We start from the raw sequence: 20,573 nt of genomic DNA, 5'->3' as shown, positions 1-20,573 counted from the left end.
GAGGTAGATACTGCATTTAAAGACAAAGTCACCGAGCTGTGGAAGATACAGAAGCGTACAGATGAGAAAACACTGTGAAGATGGTTCCACAAAAGGTGAATCCGCACATTAAATCTGAATCCTTTCGATCCTCTGTCCCTGATTTATGTTTGATTCATGAACGAGAGATGCAACTCTTCTTATCTCTCAAACAGAACTGAGTCCAGGCAGCTCAGACTCTGACCGAGGTAAACAACAGATCGCTGACCAGCAGAGCGCTTCAACTCTGTGCTCAGATGACCTTTCAAAGTGCAGACTGGCGCCACATGATCAGACCTTTGACCATGAGGACAGTTTGTGTTTGCAGTGAAAGATCCAATCATAACTGTCAGGAAACTTTTCCACTGACAGCTGAAATGAACATGAAGTTGTTGCAGGAATATTGAATCACATTAATGGTTCAAACCCTCACTATGGATGATGTTCGGCTCTCTGTGAAGTTTGGGATGTTTAATGAATGCTCTGTTCAAAATCCATTCATATAGAGTTAATCCAGAAAAAAAATACGTTTTATCCATAACACCCCACCCCTCACTGCCTGCACAGTAAAAATGTGAAGCACTGAATAATTACAAAAACTCTTTGTTTTTGTTTTTTTTCAAAAAGTATTGATCCATTTTAGAAGATACACACATAATCAAAGATTCATGAGGAGTAAGTAAATGTATGAGTAAAATACTCTAAACCATGAAGGTACATGTGGTTTGAAGTCTGAGCGTCTTCCTCCTCACAGCAGGAAGATGGTCGCTTTCTGAATAATTTGTGGTTTACATAGAGGCTGCTTCAGCACCTGATGGTGGGTTCTGTGGTTGCTGCACTGTGCTTGCTAAATCATGGATCCAAAAACATAACCATTGCTTACAATGATGCACATCACATTAGATAACTAAGATCCTTTTGTTTATTTAGAGCAGCTGACCTCAGACCTGCGCTGGTGTTCAGTGAGTTAAAAAGGTGTTCCTCTTAAAGTGGAACCTCCCACTCACATTTGACTGTCACTGTAAAGACAGACGTTGTGTTGGACCAATTACTGCACTGACTGTACAGAGCCAGCAGCTGAACGTGAGCTCATTTTCCTCCGCAGCAGATCATACAACAGATCAAACAACAGAGGACTCAGTGTGGAGATGGGTGGGGAGAAGGTGCTGGTTCTTCCTGAAATACCACTATTTTCCATCACGACCATGGAGTTTACTGGTGTGAGTCCAGAGAGGGTCCCATCAGTAACATGGTTAACCTGACAGTCACTGGTAAGCTGAGTGTGTGGAGTTAGTGTTGATGAAGCTGTGTGTAAATGGATGAAATGCTGTAGTTTGTCTCTGTGTTGAGGTGGATCAGTGATCCTGCAGAGTCCTGTCCTCCCTGTGATGGAGGGAGATGACGTCACTCTGCTCTGTAAAACAAAGACCACTCCCTCCAACCTCCCAGCTGCTTTCTATAAAGATGGCTCCCTCATCAGGAAGCAGCCTACAGGTCACATGACCATCCAGCATGTTTCCAGGTCTGATGAAGGCCTCTACAAGTGTGACATCAGCGGTCATGGAGAGTCTCCATCCAGCTGGATCACTGTCACAGGTGACACACTCACCTGTCTGTGTTTCTGCAGCTTTCAACATTCACAATGTGACGACAACTTAATGACTGTGTTTGCTTTATTTTAGACAAACACACCACCACACCTCCACCTACATCCAGACCTCCAATTATGACCACCTCTAACCCTGGTTCCTCTCTCATACCTGTGTTGGATCAGTCTGTGTTGTGGTTGTGGTGTTACTGGTTCTGCTGGTGAGACGATGTGTTCACAGGAAACCTGATGGTGAGACTCAGACTTCCTGATGTTTCATGTATTATTTGTTTAGTAGAATAAAGTTCACATTCATTATGATCACAGCAACAACTTTCTTAAATGTGATCTCTGTTTTGATATTTAATATATATCGTTGTTCATGTTGGATAATTTCAGCAGATCAAGAAGAAGCTGAAGAAGATGACATCATCACTCATGTCATGTACAGTTTCATCAAATCATCAACAACAGCCAGTCAGACAAAGCAGAGGTGATGTTGTGTTTTCTTAATTTTGTTATACTGCGAGGACATTTATGTAGTGGAGATCAGGGTTCCATTATGTTTATCTATATTTTTTCCATTTATGATTGATACTGAAAGGTAAAGATTAAACGATTAAAAGCACACATTCATCATTTGGGGATATTTTGAATTTAACAGATTTTCGGGGATCATGTTAGCAGTGTTCACCTTTTCCTTGTTGTCTCCTCAGCTGGAAGTGAAGGCAAACAGCAAAAGGATCTCAGTCCCCTGCTTAAGATCCCCTAGATCAGGGGTCTCCAACTCCAGTCCTCGAGAGCTGCTGTCCTTCAGCTTTTCCATGTTTTGAATGATTGTGTTGCTTGTTACCAGGCCTTTGGCAAACTTGATGGCATGCTAAAAAAGGGTCATTCAACCATTTGAATCAGCTGTGTAAGAGTAGTGATGCATCTAAAAGCTACAGGACAGTATTTCTTGAGGAGTGGAATCAGAGAAACCTGCTCTAGGGAAACCAAAGTGTCAGGTTACGTCAAATCTTGGTTTGGTGTGGGTTTATCTGGATATGTAATTTTTCGCTTGGTTTTGGTAGCTCTGGTGTCTGGTCATTCCAGAAACAAAATCGTCGACTTTCACAGAGGCTGGTCATAAATGACTGCCGTAACAGTAAAAACATCCAGTTGGTGGATTAATTATATTTTATTTTCAGGGCTTGTTGTTTGAACCTGAAGTCAAAACCATCTAAACTGACACGATGTAAAGAGATCAAGTATGAAAATATTTTAAAAAGGAGATGAAATGAAAGAAATGAATTCTGAATATAAATTAGTAAAAGCAAGTGTCCACACCCATGCTCTCAAACAGCCAATCAACAGATGAAAGATGAAACATGTGACCTTAGCTCATGTTAAGTTGTAGCTCATTTGTTACTATGTAAAAGGTACAACATGATGGCTGCTAAGATGTTTGATTTATTTTTAAATGAACATTTATGCAGCGTAGCACTGAGGGCACATTTAAATACATAGTTCAATTATACGTTTGTTTCCTTTGACTATGGTTTGATTTCTCAGATGTAATCATGTGTGTTTATCTCTGTACTTACTGAGTGTTGTTCACTGTGAGCTGGACTGTGTGTTTGTGGTCTGTGGTTAACTGAAACTAACAGCTCTGCAGTTCTGTTTTTAACATTTGTGTTTCCAACATTTTAAATTCTATCTCAGTAACAGTTCATAGTTTCTGTGCCTTCCTAACATGTTGAACATGTACATTGATGTTGATGAATCTAGTGTAACTGCAGTCTGTAGCTGATGAGACGTCTCGCTGCAGAGTCTTCTGGTTTGTCTAATAATAGTGTTCATGCTGTGAGAACATGTTTGCTTTCTGCTCTGTGGTGAAGTGTCGAAAAGATAAAGGCTTTGTGGTCGTCTGACTTCCTAATCACAGAAACACCTCCAAGGTCTTTGTGGTCACTCTGTGTTTCACAGCAAAGATATGAAGATGAGAAAACTGAGAAAAGCTGCTGTGGTTTATTATAATAAATAAACCACATCTCTTCATGAAGCTGAATCTTAAAAAAAATCACCTTCAGTAATTTAAATGTGTTTTATTCTGCAGAGAGTGAACCAGCTGAAGACATCAGTTATGAACCAACAAGGTATCCCAGGTACAGCTGCTCTTTATCTTTGACTCCTAGCTAAGCTAACCACACAACATCCTGACTCCAGATCAAAGCTCTGAACTGGGACTATGTGTGAAGCAGAGAGGTGAAGATTGGAGGTCTTAATTGAACTAAAAAGCTTGTAATCATGCTTCCTGTTGTTTGAACTGTGTGTGTTTGTGTTCAGACTTTAAACCAGAGTCAGACGTTGTCTACTCTTCACTGAAGTAGTCCACCAGTCCAAACACTGACGTCCAGCTGCTCTAACTGGTCTCCCCAGCACCTCAGACCAGAGGACATCCACATGTTTAAATATTTTGATTTTTATTGAATTACATTCAGTATTTGAATGTGTCATTTTCTATATCAGTAATAAACCTATTAGTCTGTTTTATGTCCTCGATAATTTCAGTGTTATTTATCTGTTGTTCTATTTGTTCTCACTTGTTTTTCCTCGTGTGGTTCTTTGGGTTTCACCAAGGTGTCAGATGGAAAGTTTGACTGTTACTGTTTGGTTGTTGCTAACTGATACACTCTTGAGTGCACAAAATAATAAACATTAAACCACAACCACAGACTAGAAACAGCAGTTGTAGTTTTATTTTTTGTTTTGTTTTTTCATTTAATTTAATATATATATATATTTTACTTTTCTTTCTTCTTCCTCTGTGAAACATTCACAGTGTCACATTCGGTGATTGAGATGAAACTGAGCTGAAGTGTTTTAGTGTCTGAAACTACAAACTGATGAGCTGGACTTCCTTCAGGATCCTGAACTCAGAGCTCATCCTGCTAAACCTCTCAGTGAAGTTAAAATGCACCTGAATCACATTTAATGTCTGCTCCCATCTACTGGATATTACAGCACAGCCGATAACCTCTTTAACATCCAGCAGGTCACCACGTTAATGCGAGTTAGAGTTTAATATCAGGGTGGTAGTTTGACAAACTGGAAGATGCCCTATTTCAAACTTCCACTGCTGTACATTAAATAGACAAAATTCCATATAGATGATTAAACATGAGCCTACCTACACCCACCGACAGTCTGCTGGTGATGTTCACAGCCATGAACTGGAGTCACTTTATATCTCATCTGGTCTCAGGATCTCTCAGGAGGATGGAAAACATCACTGTGGTAAAGATCACGAGGAAAACTCTGCCACTGTCACCTGACTATGGATAAACAGAGTCAATACATTGATACTCACTGTAGTGCTGGAGGCCATGCAGAGTAAATACCTCATTAAACACCATGTTTCTGTCAATTTAATAAAATAACTTCAGCTTTGTCCGAATTTAGTAAAAAGTTTTAAGAGCTGCCTGTGTTTTAATTCATATATTGGATTATATCAGCCGGCTTTATACATAACTTATACATAACATTACTGGCCTTGTGGATCAGTTTATTCAGTCTGTTGGCATCTGTGACCCTCAACCTGCTGCCCCAGCATGAAACAGCATAGAGGATAGCACTGACGACAACAGAGATACAACAAGATAACATTAATTAGTAGGGATAGTTAAAACGTCTGTTTACGTTTGTTAGCCACTTGGCTATGATAGTAAACAGTAGACACTGATGTAGCTTACTGAATCTTTTGGACTGTGTTCAGCACAATATTAATTAGTCATTGTCAATTGTTGGTTTGTCCTATTCTCATTGTATGGTGAATTATAATGGCTGCTTGTTAGCCGTACTACTACTATGCATACTCTTTGTCTCCATATATATATGTGTGTGTATGCATGTTTATCTGGTTAAATTCTGTATGGTTCCGACAACAGTTTTTACTATAAAATATGTACAGTCCTTAATATCTTTTATGTAAGTGTGTAGAGCTGGGCAATATAAGATTTTTTCATATCACGATATGTTTTTTTCATTTCAGGCGATAACGATACATATCACGATATAAGCCAAATAACTATATTTGTAAGATTTAAATTTGCCATTGCTCACAAGTAAAATGTGAAATAATTAGCAGCTTGTTTTGATTTTAATATTTATTTCCCATAATAAGTTCAACAGGGTAGATGTACTTAAGGAACATGAGACTTCAGTTTCAGATAAATAAAGCCAAATATTGCAAACTACACAAAAGGCAGCCGCTAAAGCATTTAAGTTTCAAAATAGAACAAACAAAACAGACAAATAAATTGTCAATTCCACTTAGAAACAAAAATATCAATTCTAAAAATAAATCTTAGTTTGTTTTACAGAAGAACAGACAAAATTGACTAACTTTTGTCAATATCAAATAAACTGAGAACTAAAAGGAAATTCTCAATCTCTCCTTCTTGTATAGCTTAGCTATTACCTCAATTAGCTGCTTGAATCCTTCATTTTCGACTGTGTTTATTGGTAGCATGTCTTTAGCAAGACAGTAGGCTATGGCATTCGTTATGTCGCTATGTCTCTTAGCTTTTTTGTCATATGGTAAGACGCTGGAGAAAGCCGACTCAATTGACTGTTGCTTCTTCGCAGGGATTCTCCTGGTTGTTTTCGATGACGAATTAGCGCTTTCAGTCTACGGAACCTCTCTGGCCCTTCCTTTCAACAATCTCTCCGGAATTGGAACCGTCATCTGTGTTCTCTTCGGTAACCTGGTCACCCAAGCTCTCGGTTGATTTTTCTCTAGCGGGCACACTCATTTTCTCCATTACCCTGCCGGCACGGCGGCTGGCTGCTTCCCAAACAAATACACATGTGCGGCTTGGCACTTGTGCTGTACGGCTGTGATTGTTTCGGCTATGCGCTACTTAATGTGGATTGGATGTTCTTTTTTTTGTTTAAGACAGGAAGAGAGAGAGATGAGGTCTATCGCAATAGTTTCATTTTTCTATCAAGAAAAAGTTATTTCGCAGTACATATCATTATCGTTCTATCGCCCAGCTCTATGTGTGTGTGTGACACGGCAGAGGGCGCCCAGGGCACCAAACAGGTTGGGACCGCCCTTGAATATAGGGTACATGCGCCTTGGTCGTTCCATAACTTGGCCCACACCCATGAAAGTACGTGCCTGCTGCCTTCTTCTCAGGTCGTGTGAGGCAGAGCTTTTAGCTTTCAGGCCCAACTTGGATTTAGGAGACAGACACCCTCTCTTATTCTTAAGATGTGTGTTTTCTGATGTGTTTTGAAATTCACAAGTCTTGTGACATAATGTGTGACCTTCAGTTTTGAACAATGTTTCAAAAGTTGCAAAAGCTGTTACTTCTCCAAACTATAACCGAGGCTATTTGCTAACTGATGATAATCATGATAATGAGTTTATCTCCAAGTCAAACTCAGTCACGCTCTTCTGTACGTGTTGTATGGTTAAGAAACCATAAGACAAAATTAAGATCCACCAAGCATCTGACATTCATCACTGTTTTCAATATGTTTGTCTTTTGACCACATGAAACACTCAGTGTTTCAATGAAATCCAAACACCCTCATTAATAATGTCTTATTCAGCCAAGATAACAAATGAGGCATTTTTTGTGGAATGTGGTTATAAAATGTAGTTTAAGAACATGAGTTAAATCAGACTTATGAAAAGTTTCCTTTGTGGTAGGCTTACTGCTGTGTAAGCAGCTTGTTGGTAATATGCTTTTAAGGGTGAAGCATGAAGTTAGGTTTAATACTGATCAGGCATTCACAAATATTTATGTTAACATGTTAAGCATTCAATCGCTCCTCTCTTCCATCTGTACGTGTTTGTGAATGTGTTTGTTTTTGTGCAGAAACAGGGCTTCCCACCCTCGGTCTCCACGGTCATATGAGCGATCACACACCTGTCCTCGATGTCCCTGTTTGGAAGCAACTGCTTACGGTGGGTGCTCATCTTCAGTCTTTGCTGGATGACTGAAAAACTATAAATAAGTTAGTGAAAGCCTCGCTTCTCTGCCCGTGTGATTGGTTTTTCTGCCTCTTTGAGAAGTGTTTTAAAAGAGTGATTGTGTGGAGAAATTATACTGTTGGAATTTGGACCTTCACTAATGTTTACTTTGTGGATTGTTGTAAATAAACACACTAAACATGTAGATTGAGTCCTGCAAATGATGGGATGTTCATAAGCCACACTTTGACCTCCCTCATATCCCATCCAAACTGTGGCCGGATTTATGCTTTCAAATACAGCAAGCATTCTTATATTCTACCATAATAGAATATTAGGAAGTAAAAAATTAAGAAATAGCACCTAATTATTTCTAGAGTTCGATGCTAAAATGCAACGTATAAAATTATCTAGAGAAAAGTACAAGCTATTTTGAAACACTAAAATAACAACTTCATGATGGCAGGATCCAATGTATTTATTCAAAGTAATGATTTTGTATCTTGATTTATTTTAAAAATCATTCATGTAGTAATGTTTCACATTAACACTAAGTAGAGTCTATTGTTTTTGTCAGACAGGAACATGTGTAAAATGTTAAATACAACAAATAGTCCGAGCAGAATGAATGAAGGAAAACATTCACATAGTTGATTTTGTGTTTCGTCAGTGAAGCTGGTGCCCTGTATGACTGAGGTCTATGGAAAAGAACCAGTTTTAGGCATTCACACATGTGACAAGGATGTCTCATGAATTTCTGAAGCATACAATATAAGGCACCCTGAGGTGGCTGTTTTTGGGATTTGGCACTCTATGAAAAACATTGAATTGAACGGATACATGGTAACAAGTGAAAGAGGGTGTAATTTATTTTTCACATTACTGTACAGGGAGGATGTAGTCATTGGGACAAACTGAAAATATTATTTAAAATAGCAAAATGTCAAAAGGAGGGTGCAGAATATTATAACAATCAAACAAGTGTGCACATAAATATCTCTTTCAAACTGACTAAGACTTCATATTTAGGGCAATCACTGCTGATCAGGGCTGTGTCCTTGAAGGCAGAAGATTTGATCAGGTCGTGATCGCCCTACAGTTGGATGTCTCGAGACCGGTCTTTTACGTGGTCTTGGTCTTGTCTTGATCTCGCTGTCTCGGTCTTGCTGTCTCAGATCAACATAGTGGTCGGGGGATTTGGAGTCAACAGTATCCATGACACACAACATAACGTCCGATAACGTTCGTGTCATGCGCAAAAGCATCAGTTCTAAGAGCCGTGCTTAGAAAGTGCTTTGTAGTGAATCAGAGTCGACTCCCATTGAGCTAGAGCCGGCTCTTCACCTAATTTCCTTTCGCTGCTCAGCTCTCACACAGTGGCTCAGCTATGCTCCAATCCCTCCATATTGTGGCCAATCACATGCGAGGATATAGGATAATATCATTGTGTGAAAAACAGAGAGGGTGACAGACGCGACGGTCAAGTGGAGCGTGCGTCTGTCCTCTCAGTAAGTGAGTGAGACAGTCGACAGCGGTGAGGAGGGCTGTGCGAGTGTATCGCAAAAACACATAAATATGAACGACACCCGTAAACGAAGCAGCATCTGGCTGCAGTTTAAAGACTTTTTTGTCTCGGTCTGTCTTGGTCTTGGTTTAGGCGGTCTTGACTACAAGTCTAAATCGCCCTCATTTTATATAGCTGTACTTTGTCCCCCAGCTAGTTGCATTACAGTGGTAACTAGTGTTGTTTTTTTTTTTTATGAGAGTAGACAAATATGCTTGAATTAAAAGTTTTCACTATTTATTATCAAATTGTTAGAATTTCGGATTATTTTACACAACTCCATGGACCTCTTTCTCTCTGGCTCAGAGACAAAGGCTGCTGTGCCTCAGCAGTAAATGCTTTTTTTATGTGTGATAAACAGGAAACTAAGGTGATTGGTCAAAAGTTGGGAGGAAAACCACAGTTCTCCTTATTTGGCTGAAATCCACACATGTTTAGAGATGACCTTGGCAACACTCCCATTACCATGGCAACCACCTCTTGCCCTCCAGTCAGGCCTACATGAAGAGAAAGAGAGGGGGAAAGGAAAAGGAAAGAGAGCTTCTCTAACCCCAGAAATGTATGACCCTGTTTATTCTAGCAGTGTCAGGCTTAAAGTTTTCTACCTTCTGGTACCATCACCTGTCCAGGCAGACCATCCCCCTCAAATTCCTCAGAGAACAGGCTTCTGTCTGTGCCTGTTAGTATCAGAGTGTTCAGACTACTTTCAAAACTTCTCTACAAAACACTGTGTGCAGTGAAGGATAAAACAAATGGGTGATGCTAATTATGAGGTATATAGCCTTGAAGATAATAAATAAATTCCAACACGAGGGACTACAAAGGACAGGAGAAAAGGCAAAACATGGCATCATATTGTTTTTAAGCTGTGTCTACTCAATCAAAATAAACTGTAATAAGTTCTGTATGGAAAAAGTAATAAGAAGAGGATCCATATCCTATTTAGTTTAATTAAATCATTGCACTGTACAATAAAAATGAGTCAAGCAAATATGACAACAATGTATTTGTATCAATGAAGACAAAAATAAAATGTGTCCTTTTGAAAAGGTATTTTATGAGTCCTTTTCCTTTTACCATCTGCTTTGTTTGCTCACATATCAAACAGTAGCTAAGATCAATTCTGTAAATTATCATTGGACCAACTTAATATTAATACTTTATTCTGGATATTATTTAGGATCTTCTTTACTAAATACTTTGAGCTCAGTCAGATATTAGCAGGTCAGACTTGTTATTTTCTATTTAGGTATTTAAAAATAAAGAGAGATGAAAAAAGTATTTGGTGTTTACGTTTAGACCAATAAAAAAAGTGACATGTGAGAAAGACTCAGAGGCCAATTTGATTTAATGCTTAAGAGTTTAATGATGAAGATAATAAGAACAGAAATGAATAGTTTTTGCGATTAAAAGACACAATCCAGTCCACTCCAGTTTGTGTCACCTGTTGCTTCATTCTTTATGCAGCAATACAGCGAAAGAAGATAAGTAAAGATGTAAAAGGGGAAACTGATAGTTCAGGGAGTTGGATGAAAGTATTTGCTTCTTTGTCTGATGGCCCATGCTTTTCATGGAAGACCAGGAATCATCTTCTTTTTCAGACCCAGACAAAATCGGTATCAGTGGTGACCGTACATATATCATTCGTTCATGTCTTTCCTGTTTACACACACAAAGAAAACAATATTAACTGAAACTATAAGACATGTATACTGAGGGAAATATTCAGTATGTTGCATCAACAAAAAAAAACTGTATACTTTAACAGCACTGTACAAAAAGAATGGATATTGTTATTAAATATTAAGAGAAAGAAACAAAGTGGTAAATCAAAAATCAGGTTTACCCCCGTCGCCCTCTGCATCTCCGTGGCCATGTAGTGCAACATCTGCCCCAAGTACATCTCTTCTCAACAACATGCTCTTCTAAAGACAAGCAAATTACACTTGTATGACTTTTCTGGATCTGTGAAAACATTTTGTATTTGCATGATGTTCTTTCTTTTTTTATTCTATCGACACACTTTTCAAATGTATATATTTAATTAAATATTTTGCCATATTTAATATAAAATTTTAGATTTCAATTTACATTAAAAAATAATAATTTTGAAATAACACAACATTTGTACTACAGACTTTGTAGTACATTGACATATTGCTGTTCCGTTCAGCATGACAGAACTGTGATTAATTTTGCTTTGAGTTTTTAAAATGTTGACCCACCTGATGGCTTATCCTCTGCTCCACTGCTGCCTGATTTTTCTGTAATAAAAGTTCAAATTAAAAAGTTCAAATTATATTAAAACATCAGATCTTGACTTTGATTGTTAAATTTCCATTTAATATTGAAAACTGTTATTTTTATGGATACATACAGACATATACACACATTATGTACAATATACTTTAATACTCACGAGCAGTAATGATCAGAGGCATCATTACACAAAGAAGCGCAAACACAATCAGCAGCTTCATGGTGATCTTTAATATCTCTGTGAAAAACAGAAGACATCAAGACATCATTCATTAAAAAAAGGATAGAACAGATTTTGTAGCAGACCTTCTGGAGAATATGAAGAATATTTGTAGAGTAGATTTCTTTTCAGCACCGACCGACAGCTTCAGCCGTCCAGTGAGAAGGTGCTAAACAGCAGTAAGATCAGTGCTTATATACTGTTTCTTTGACGCATCAAAACTGGGAACTAACATTGAAAAACTGACACGTGTATCATGTAATTCATGCTTGCCAGACTTCCACTGCACCTATTTATTTCTTCACCAGAATAATTTCCTCATACTGACTACTTCTCCTTTCGGCTGCCTAATTAACTTTACACCGACTAGTTGACAAAGTGTCTCCAAAGAGTATAACTACATGATATTTCATGTGTTTAATTAGGATTGAACATGTCTTTTAAAAAGAATAATAATCATCACCATATTAAAGGAATGATGGCTTGGTGTTCCCGTAGAGAAGCTACAGAAGGTAGCTAGGGAAAGGGACGTAGGGGCTTCTCTGCGTAGGCTGTTGCTCCCATGACCTGGCTCTGGATAAGCAGAAGAAAATGGATGGATGTCCAAGTTATGATCCCTGGGTTTTGGACCCTACTTTTGTGCATTGACCTTCTGGGTTGTGAAAATGTTTTATGTTTCAGTTTTGTTCCTTGTCTCTTTGGTGAACAGGGTTTTCAGCTTCTTGTCTCGTCATTTGTTAATATCATTCTTGTAGCCTATTTAATGTGTTTTTGGGGTTTGTTTGTTTTTTTTTATTATATCCTAATGCTGCAGCTTCTGTATTCCTGGGATGGCCAATATTTAGTTTCCAGTTTTTTAGTTTCCAGATGACTCAATTATTGTGTTATAGTTTGTACAGGTTATACGTTTGTTAAAGTTTATTTTATACACACAATTTTTTGATATTTTCGTATTTTCCATTTTTTCTTCTCGTTGCAGAATGAGAAATTAACCCACACACAATTACCTCCAGCTAGAGAAATGAAGCCAGCCACAATTGTGATCTATAGTGAGAGTAGACAGAATACATGTGTGAAGGAGCAGAAGGTATGACAGTGAAGATGCAAGGAGTAGAGGTAGTGATGGTAGATCAGTGTAAACGCATGAAGTGAACCATACAGAGCAAGAAAGTCCAAAAGAGAGGTGAAGTGACAGTGAAGTGACACCCACTCTTCATTTAAGATGTGTGTTTTCTGATGTGTTTTGAAATTCACTGTCCTAGCCTGTTTGGCGCCCCGGGCGAACACGCCCTCTGGCGCGTTAAAATGTGTGACCTTCAGTTTTGAACAATGTTTCAAAAGTTGTTACTTCTCCAAAATGTCAACTGGCTAACTGATGATAATCATGACGAGGAGTTTATCTGCAACTCAGGCTTAGTCATGGTCTTCTCGGTTGCCTGTTTATATTGCATGGTTAAGAAAATATAAGACAAAGGAAAGATCCACCGAGCATCAGACATTCATGGCCATTGTTTTCTGAGCGTTTGTCCAGTGTTGACCTGTTAAAAGATTGCTGAAATGCCTGCAAGGCTTATCTAGGGTATATTAATATGGGACCACTCATAATTAGCTGATTTGTCTTTGAATCATGTTTAAGTCTTGTTTTGTCGTTGTTTTATTACCTGTACAACACTAAAATAGAGACAGGATTGGCAAATTTGGAATATTGTTGGTGGATATCCACAAAACAGTACAAAGGTAGGTCAAAATGTCATCAGGTGCCCACCTAATCTGGCAGCACCTCCCCATCGGCTTGCAAGATAAACATTAAATGGTGAAATATACTTATATTAAGTACACATTTTTGTATTAGTATTCATATTGTTTTCTCAGTATGGTGTACCATATAGGACTACCTTTTGAGCTAGATAATGGAAATTAACAATTAATAATAGCAGACAAATAGTAATTAATATATCATATGACTGTATGGTCAGATACAGTCTGCAATTTACATCTTTTCTCTACATCTATGCTTAACTCCCTGCAGTGAAGCTCAGAGGAGGATGGCCAGGAAGGTGGCAAGTGACAGTGTGATAATGTAGATGGACATAGACGTGGAGACGGAGGACCAAACAGCGGCACGGCAGTCACAGCTGCTGAAGCTGGACCAGACAGCTTCTGTTCCCACTCGGGGCTCTCCAGAGCCCCGAGTGGGAACAGATGCTAGGCCAGCAGGCGGGGCGACCCCTGGCTGAGGCAAAGCAGGGTCAGCAGTTATGGAGACCACAGGGCTCAGGTGAAGCTGAGCCAGCAGATTTGGAGACCTCTGGCTGAGGCAAAACAGGGCCAGCGAGCAACAGAGCTAATGATTGAGCAAGGGACAGAAGCAGAGTTTGTAGTGGTGGCTGAAGTGGTGGTTGTGCTAGTTCTGCTGAGCCTCCAGAAAACGAGGAAAATGGCTCATCTGAGCCACCAGCGAGGACAGGAATGGGTGCCGGCACCTGCCGAACACTAGCCGCTCCCAGGAGTAGGTATGGGTGCGAAGGTCGGCTGTGTCCTGGCCTGCCTCACCTCAGGGACCGGCATGGGTGCCAGGGCAGACCAGACACAAGTCATTCCCACCCGAGGAGTAGGTACGGGTGCAGGATTGAGCTGGTTCATGGCCACCCTCACCCTGGGAGCCGCAACAGGCACCGACAATGGCAGGGCAGCAGCTGTCCCCACCCGAGGAGCTGGTATGGTGCAGGGACTAGCAGAGCCTAAGCCAGTCTGAAAACTGGAGTAGTGACCCACCGGGCCCTACACCCCTCACCCAGGAAACTGATTCAGGTGCAGGGGAGGGCTAGACCGCAGCCGCCCTGGGAACAGGAACACAGCAAGGCAGAGGAGCAGGCTATGGAAAAGACTGCCATGTCCAATGTGAAAGGAAACGCTAGACTGTAAAAATTAGTTTTCAGCAGTTGTTTAAAACAAATAACAGATTCAGCTGGAGAGGACTGTTCCACAGTTTGGGTGCCACAAACACAACAAAAGCACTACCCTTCTCTAAATAATATTTGCTTTATTTTATTTATTCTTCTCAATGTTTTTAGTTTAGTTTAGTTTAGTTATTTTGTTTATTTCTGTGCAGGGACCTCACAGAGTAAGAATTTTATTGCACAACTTAACCAATGTGTTCTCTGCTGTAAATGAAAAACTTCTTGATCTTGATATTGATGTTTCACTAGCTTTTCAGAATCACTCTGAGAGAGGATGTTTTCAATTCTAGAGATATTGCACAAATGTGAGAAAGCAGTCCTGTGTGTTCAATATGAACCCTGAAGGTGTTACTAGAGAAAACTACCAGTAGCTAACTGCGTATATTTGAAGCTTAAATTTCACTCATTTTCAATCATTATAGATAATTACATTTTCTACCATAAAACTTTCATGCACATCAGAGACAGTTGAGCAAAAGGCATGATCGATCTAAAATTGAATGATGCCAATGGATGTCTTGGATTTTAGTTATTAGACCCATAAATATGTGAGATGTGGAACAGACTCATAGACCAGTTGGATTCAATGCTTGAAACTTTAATGATGAAGATGAAAAAGAAAAGTTCATTCTGGAAAATAAAGATTTACTAAAAGCATTCTTTCCATTACACATTTGGTTTGTGCCTATCAAAAGAGACAGTCAAGCTCCAGTTTTCCACTGTTTGCTTCATTTCAAGTGAAAGAAAAGAAGCAAAGATGTGAAATGAGAAACAGAATTTTCAAGGTGGGATATTTAGAGATTATTTGCTTCTTTGTCCAGTGAACCATGCCATAATGTCAGGAATTATCTTCTTTTCCAGATGCAGACATATGGATATGTGACTGTATACATCATTCATAAATCTGTGTCCTGTACCAAAAATCAACATTAAGTGAAACCATAATCCATCCATCCATTCTCTTCAACTTGTCCTTTTCAGGGTCGCAGGGGGCCTGGAGCCTTTCCCAGCTACCATAGGGTGAGAGGTAGGGTACTCCCTGGACAAGTTGCCAGTATGTCACGGGGCTAACAGATCGAGACAAGCAATCATTCACACCTGTCAGCAATTTAGAAGGACCGATCAACCTAACTCCAATAACTACATGTCTTTGGACTGCGGAAGGAAGCCAGAGTGCCTGTAGAGAACCCACACAAACACAGTGAAAGCATGCCAACTCTAGACTTGGTGGAATTGAACTCAGGACCTTCTTGCTGTGAGGCAACAGTACTAATCACACCATGCAGGGCCACTGTGCTGCTCCACATACTTTTTTGTACTGAGGAAAACATTTAGTGTTGTATGATACCAAAACCACAGTGACTCTAGACTATACTTTCTCAATGTATATAAATATATAAATATTGTTTGATATATACATTGACATATATATATTCTAAATGAGTGAAATACCTTTTTTATGTAATATGGTAAGAAAGATACAGTAAATAAACTGTTTTTTTTTTAAGTTTTTTAAGTTCAAAATAATAGTAAGTATTTGACACACCAAACATGTCTGGGTATTCTTACTGTTCCCCCCCAGCCCCCCAACATCAACATCACATTTACCTGCCCAGTTCATGTGTAGGCGGTGCTGTCTGTGGATATAGTTGTTAGGGTCTCCACGAAACCAGTACATACATCTGAAAGGAGTTCCATCGATCCAAAATCAATGACGCACCTATAAAACAGAAACAAATGGACAATAATGCATTTAATACTATGCACATACATCCAGTATTATTAAAGTACAATGGTTAGATTCATCTTTCTAAGTGAAAGCTTTTGTATTATGATCAACGTTTATGCATCAGAGCCTCCAATTCATGTAACTGAGTATCTGTTAGTGGCACAATATGTGAAGCTTTGAATCACTCGGTACTGCCGAAGGCTCTGTACAGATGCCAGGGTTGCATGCGTGGACTGACAGTGTCTCTAGTGGAGTGAAGTAAAAAAAAAATGATTTAACCAAGCTGGACTTTATAAAATATTAAAGGAAATAAACAGAGATGGGATAAATGGAAAAATCTAAATCATTATTTTTGCCTGAGCATGAGCCCAATCCAATTGCTTGCACCAATGACATAGGGCTCTCCTCTCAACAAGATGATCTTCTGAAGACAGGCCAATAATAATTTAGTATAAGTGAATAAGGATTTAAAGTGTATATATTTGTTGGTGTATTTAAGATAAGAGATAAGATAAACCTTTATTAGTCCTCCACGTTGGAAATTTTTTGGTCACAGCAGAAAGTACAAGTTTTAAAACAGTAAAAATTAAGGAAAAAATATTTTAGCATATTAGTAATATGTATGTATAATTTCTTGAAATATTTTCTCTTCAGGGCCTCAAAACACAACTTTGTACCACAGATTTAGCAGCACATTAGCAGGATGCTGATGTGCTGCTCTTCTTTTCACCTTCACAGAAATGTGATTCATTTGGTGGCTTTGCCTCTGGCCAACTCTTGCCCCCTTCTTCTGGATGTGTTAGGAATAAAATGATTTTAAAAAGCTGTTTTTGTGATATATATACATATACATACATATATGTATATATATATATATATACATCCTTCTGATATATATATATATATATCAGAAGGATTTACAAACCTGCTTACACATCATAACTACCTAAAGTCAGGGTGATATTTCTCTGGGCCAAGGGGGTCTGAACAGTGTGTCCCAGACTTAGATAATAAGTAGAAAACAGCAGGCTGAGAATTGCTCGCTAATATAAATACAGAAAGGTTAGGGAGCGAGATGTTTTTCTTTTCTATCTTTTTCAGGAAAAGGAGCAGATGCAAGACGAGGTCAGACGTGGATGAAGTGCTGGAGAAGACCCAGTCAGGTACGGATGAACCACGTTTTTTCCCAGGAGAAGATATTCATAATAATACTTGTTTTTGCTGTGGTATAAAACTGTATTGCCCACTTACTGCTGGAGTGTCTGAGCTGAGTCTGCGCTCATTCATGGAGATTTTTTTACTTCTGCACCCAAATCCAGGAGACACGAAACTCAAAATTCATAACAGATGAAAAATAATCATTTGATGTCACTTTTTTATCTGCAGATTACGATGTAGATGCAGTGAATTCACAGTGACCTGCAATTATGTTTTAGTCTACATTACTCAGTCATTCAATCAATTAATCAATCAATCTTTATTAGCAGACTTTATATTCAGAGTCTAGAAAAAACAACAAGAAAACATCATATATTTGTAATGATTTAAGACCATTATATACATAAAATACATATAATAAAACAATAATATATATATATATATATATATATATATATATATATATATATATATATATATATATATATATATATATATATATATATATATATATAATAAAACACCTGGCAACTAATAGGATTTAAATAAATAAATAACAGTACAAAAAGTCAAATAAATAAAGGCATTTTGATGAAGGAACTGTTAAACAATTATGTTAAATAATTAAATAATGTAAATGTATCTAAATATTTACACATTGTTGAGTGTCAATGGAAGTATCTGTAAAAATAAATGTTAAATACAGCTTGAAAAATACACAAAGGGTATCACAAAGAAAGGGTACAAGAATTAGGCTAACACATCTAAATGATTCAGTTGTTACAGAGGAAGATCATTGTGAAACCAGTAAAAATGAATTTTGGTTTTGGTTCAGAGCTAGCCACAAAAGCGTATGATACACATTTTAAAGAATCACAAATCTAATCATAGTGTATCATCTCGAGAGACATGCAGTGCAATGCTTCTGTTTATTTGACTGGAATATAGACAATTTATATTAACAATTAATTTTACAGAAGTCTTCAGGAAATCCTGCTGCACGTAGAACGAGTTCAGTCTCACCAGTAGAGATGAGCAGGAGGCAGACAGAAAAGTAAAGTCCAGTAGAGATGCAGAAGCTACAGCAGACATTTCACACAGATGTCTAATGATACTAGAGAATGCCTGAGATTAACAAAAAAACAAAAAACAAGTTAACGAGAAATTCAGTCCTTAGTCTTCAACAGGCTGTAGCACGTCTAATATAACCTGAAGAACAACTCATTTATTTAGGAGTAAGGTGAGTCAGCGATAACTACTCCTGCTTTCAATTTGTAACTGATCAACAACACCAGCAATGTGTACGCAGTGTTTTAATCCAGAAAAAAGGAAAGTAGTACTAAAAAACAAACAGCTAAAAATGTGAATGTTCATTTAAATCACCGATGACTATAAAGAAACACTTTTCAGTTCTCTGTGTGATTTCACTCCTGGAATTACAGTGTGTGTGCATATTTTCAACATACAAGTAGAAATAATGTTTCAGTAATTTACAACAAACTATTCATCCAGCAGAGCTTCATCTTTCAGGCATTGCAAACTTACTGACAGCACAATTCAAACCCAGAGTCGTGGTGGTGTGCACATCCTGACCACTCTTCTCCATTCCAGTTTGAGAAAAAAAGAAATGTTTCTTTGCCTGATGAACATAATTTAAAATGCTGCTGCACCAAACAAGCATTTTGCACAAATGAAGTAAGAAGGTCAGGAAGTACAAGAAACATATGTCCCAACATGCCCCCATCTCAATTTACTCAGTGGAGTGCAAAATGATTTATACTATTACAGCTGAAATTCCTGTCACCATCACAGCTACAACAGTGGTTGATAATGCTCTGGTAAAAAGCAGGGAAACCCAAATTAGCTCAGCTGCCAATTTATACACAACAGGATGTTCAAGTGTCATCATGTATAAAGAAGCCACTCAGCTGTAACACCTGGATTAAACACTAGATGGCAGCTGTGATTGTGTTGGCCTTCAGCTTTACTTCCTGATCAGGCTGTAGTATTTATAAAGAGGTTGAACCTCCAACAGCAGCTGCAATATGAAGAAAAACTTTATTGTTTGACCAACACGTTTCAGCAAATAGTGAAGCAGCAAAACATCCTTAAATATACTACAAACATATAAAAATATACTAAAAAAAATCCCAACTAAAGTTAATTGAAACTAACATTGATGACACCAAAGTACCAAAACTGTTGAGGGTTTTTGTTTTCTTGCCACATGAATAAAGAACTTTTTCAAATACTGGCAATTTCAGTTCTATATTTATGTGATTTTATTTCTGTGTAGGCCACTATGTACCCGACCAAACACACACTCTCTCTATCTAGCTCTCTCTCTCTCTCTCTCTCTTTCACACACACACACACACACACACACACACACACTATTTAAATCCAAAAATAACATCACATAGCAATGATCAGTAACCAATGTCATCATTATGGCTTTTGTCAGCACCATGGACAGCAGCCTGAGTCAATGCTCAGGAATAGCTACTACATACATAACACATAGACATTAAACAGAATTTACTTATGCAGTTCTTTTCCGTCTGAGCATTCAAAGGGCTTTTTTCCAAGAAGTGCCATTGACCCACACTTTCATACATTCTTTTTTTTTCTTTTTTCTTTTTTTTTTTTTTGATGCCCAAGCAATTTTTTTAATTTTATTTTATTTTCTTACCTAACACACACAGAACAACTCACTCTGGCACCTCCGGAGCATGAGCCACCACAGCCACTCCCATTTAACAATAAATTGTGATGGATACACTTGTTACAGCAGCATGAAGAACATGAAGAAAAAGCAAATTAGAAATTTATTAGAAAAAGGTTAGTATTGGTGGTACATCTCAAAGTTTTAAATATTTTTATACCCATACTAATTATGCTTTATCTAATTCTTAGTATGGGTATGTTGCCTAAAAAGAGCCAAAATAGTATATTTACGTACAGATCGATACTATGCACAATAAGAAAAAAAACAACTTATTTTTATATGTACATAAATTGCAGTGTGAATAATAAATAATATATATGTGTTTACAAACAGCATTTATCCTGTTGTGTATTGTACAGTCTGACTGCTGTCAGGATGAAGGGA

At 38.1% G+C, this 20,573-nt stretch overlaps 1 protein-coding gene and 1 long non-coding RNA gene across 2 annotated transcripts; one reads left to right on the top strand and one right to left on the bottom strand.

Annotated features, from left to right (window-relative positions):
* The first annotated feature begins 1,248 nt into the window (after nt 1-1,248).
* Nucleotides 1,249-2,332, top strand: LOC134623879 (Fc receptor-like A). The gene is made up of 4 exons (XM_065470222.1): nt 1,249-1,289; nt 1,369-1,614; nt 1,701-1,827; nt 2,323-2,332. The coding sequence occupies exons 1-4, from the start codon at nt 1,268-1,270 to the stop codon at nt 2,330-2,332; spliced, it is 405 nt and encodes a 134-aa protein (XP_065326294.1). The 5' UTR covers nt 1,249-1,267.
* An 8,159-nt stretch (nt 2,333-10,491) lies between these two features.
* LOC134624736 (uncharacterized) lies at nt 10,492-11,766 on the bottom strand. Its single transcript, XR_010093638.1, has 5 exons — nt 11,701-11,766; nt 11,555-11,632; nt 11,361-11,399; nt 10,982-11,060; nt 10,492-10,794 (listed from the first exon to the last, which is right to left on the bottom strand). It is a non-coding gene; the product is annotated as an uncharacterized LOC134624736 (long non-coding RNA).
* Nucleotides 11,767-20,573: the final 8,807 nt, after the last annotated feature.

The sequence above is a fragment of the Pelmatolapia mariae genome, linkage group LG3_W (genome assembly GCF_036321145.2).
Source record: "Pelmatolapia mariae isolate MD_Pm_ZW linkage group LG3_W, Pm_UMD_F_2, whole genome shotgun sequence".
In the NCBI taxonomy this organism is placed as follows: domain Eukaryota; kingdom Metazoa; phylum Chordata; class Actinopteri; order Cichliformes; family Cichlidae; genus Pelmatolapia; species Pelmatolapia mariae.
Note: the sequence above shows the minus strand (reverse complement) of the source record. Positions and strands in the feature narration are given on the sequence as shown.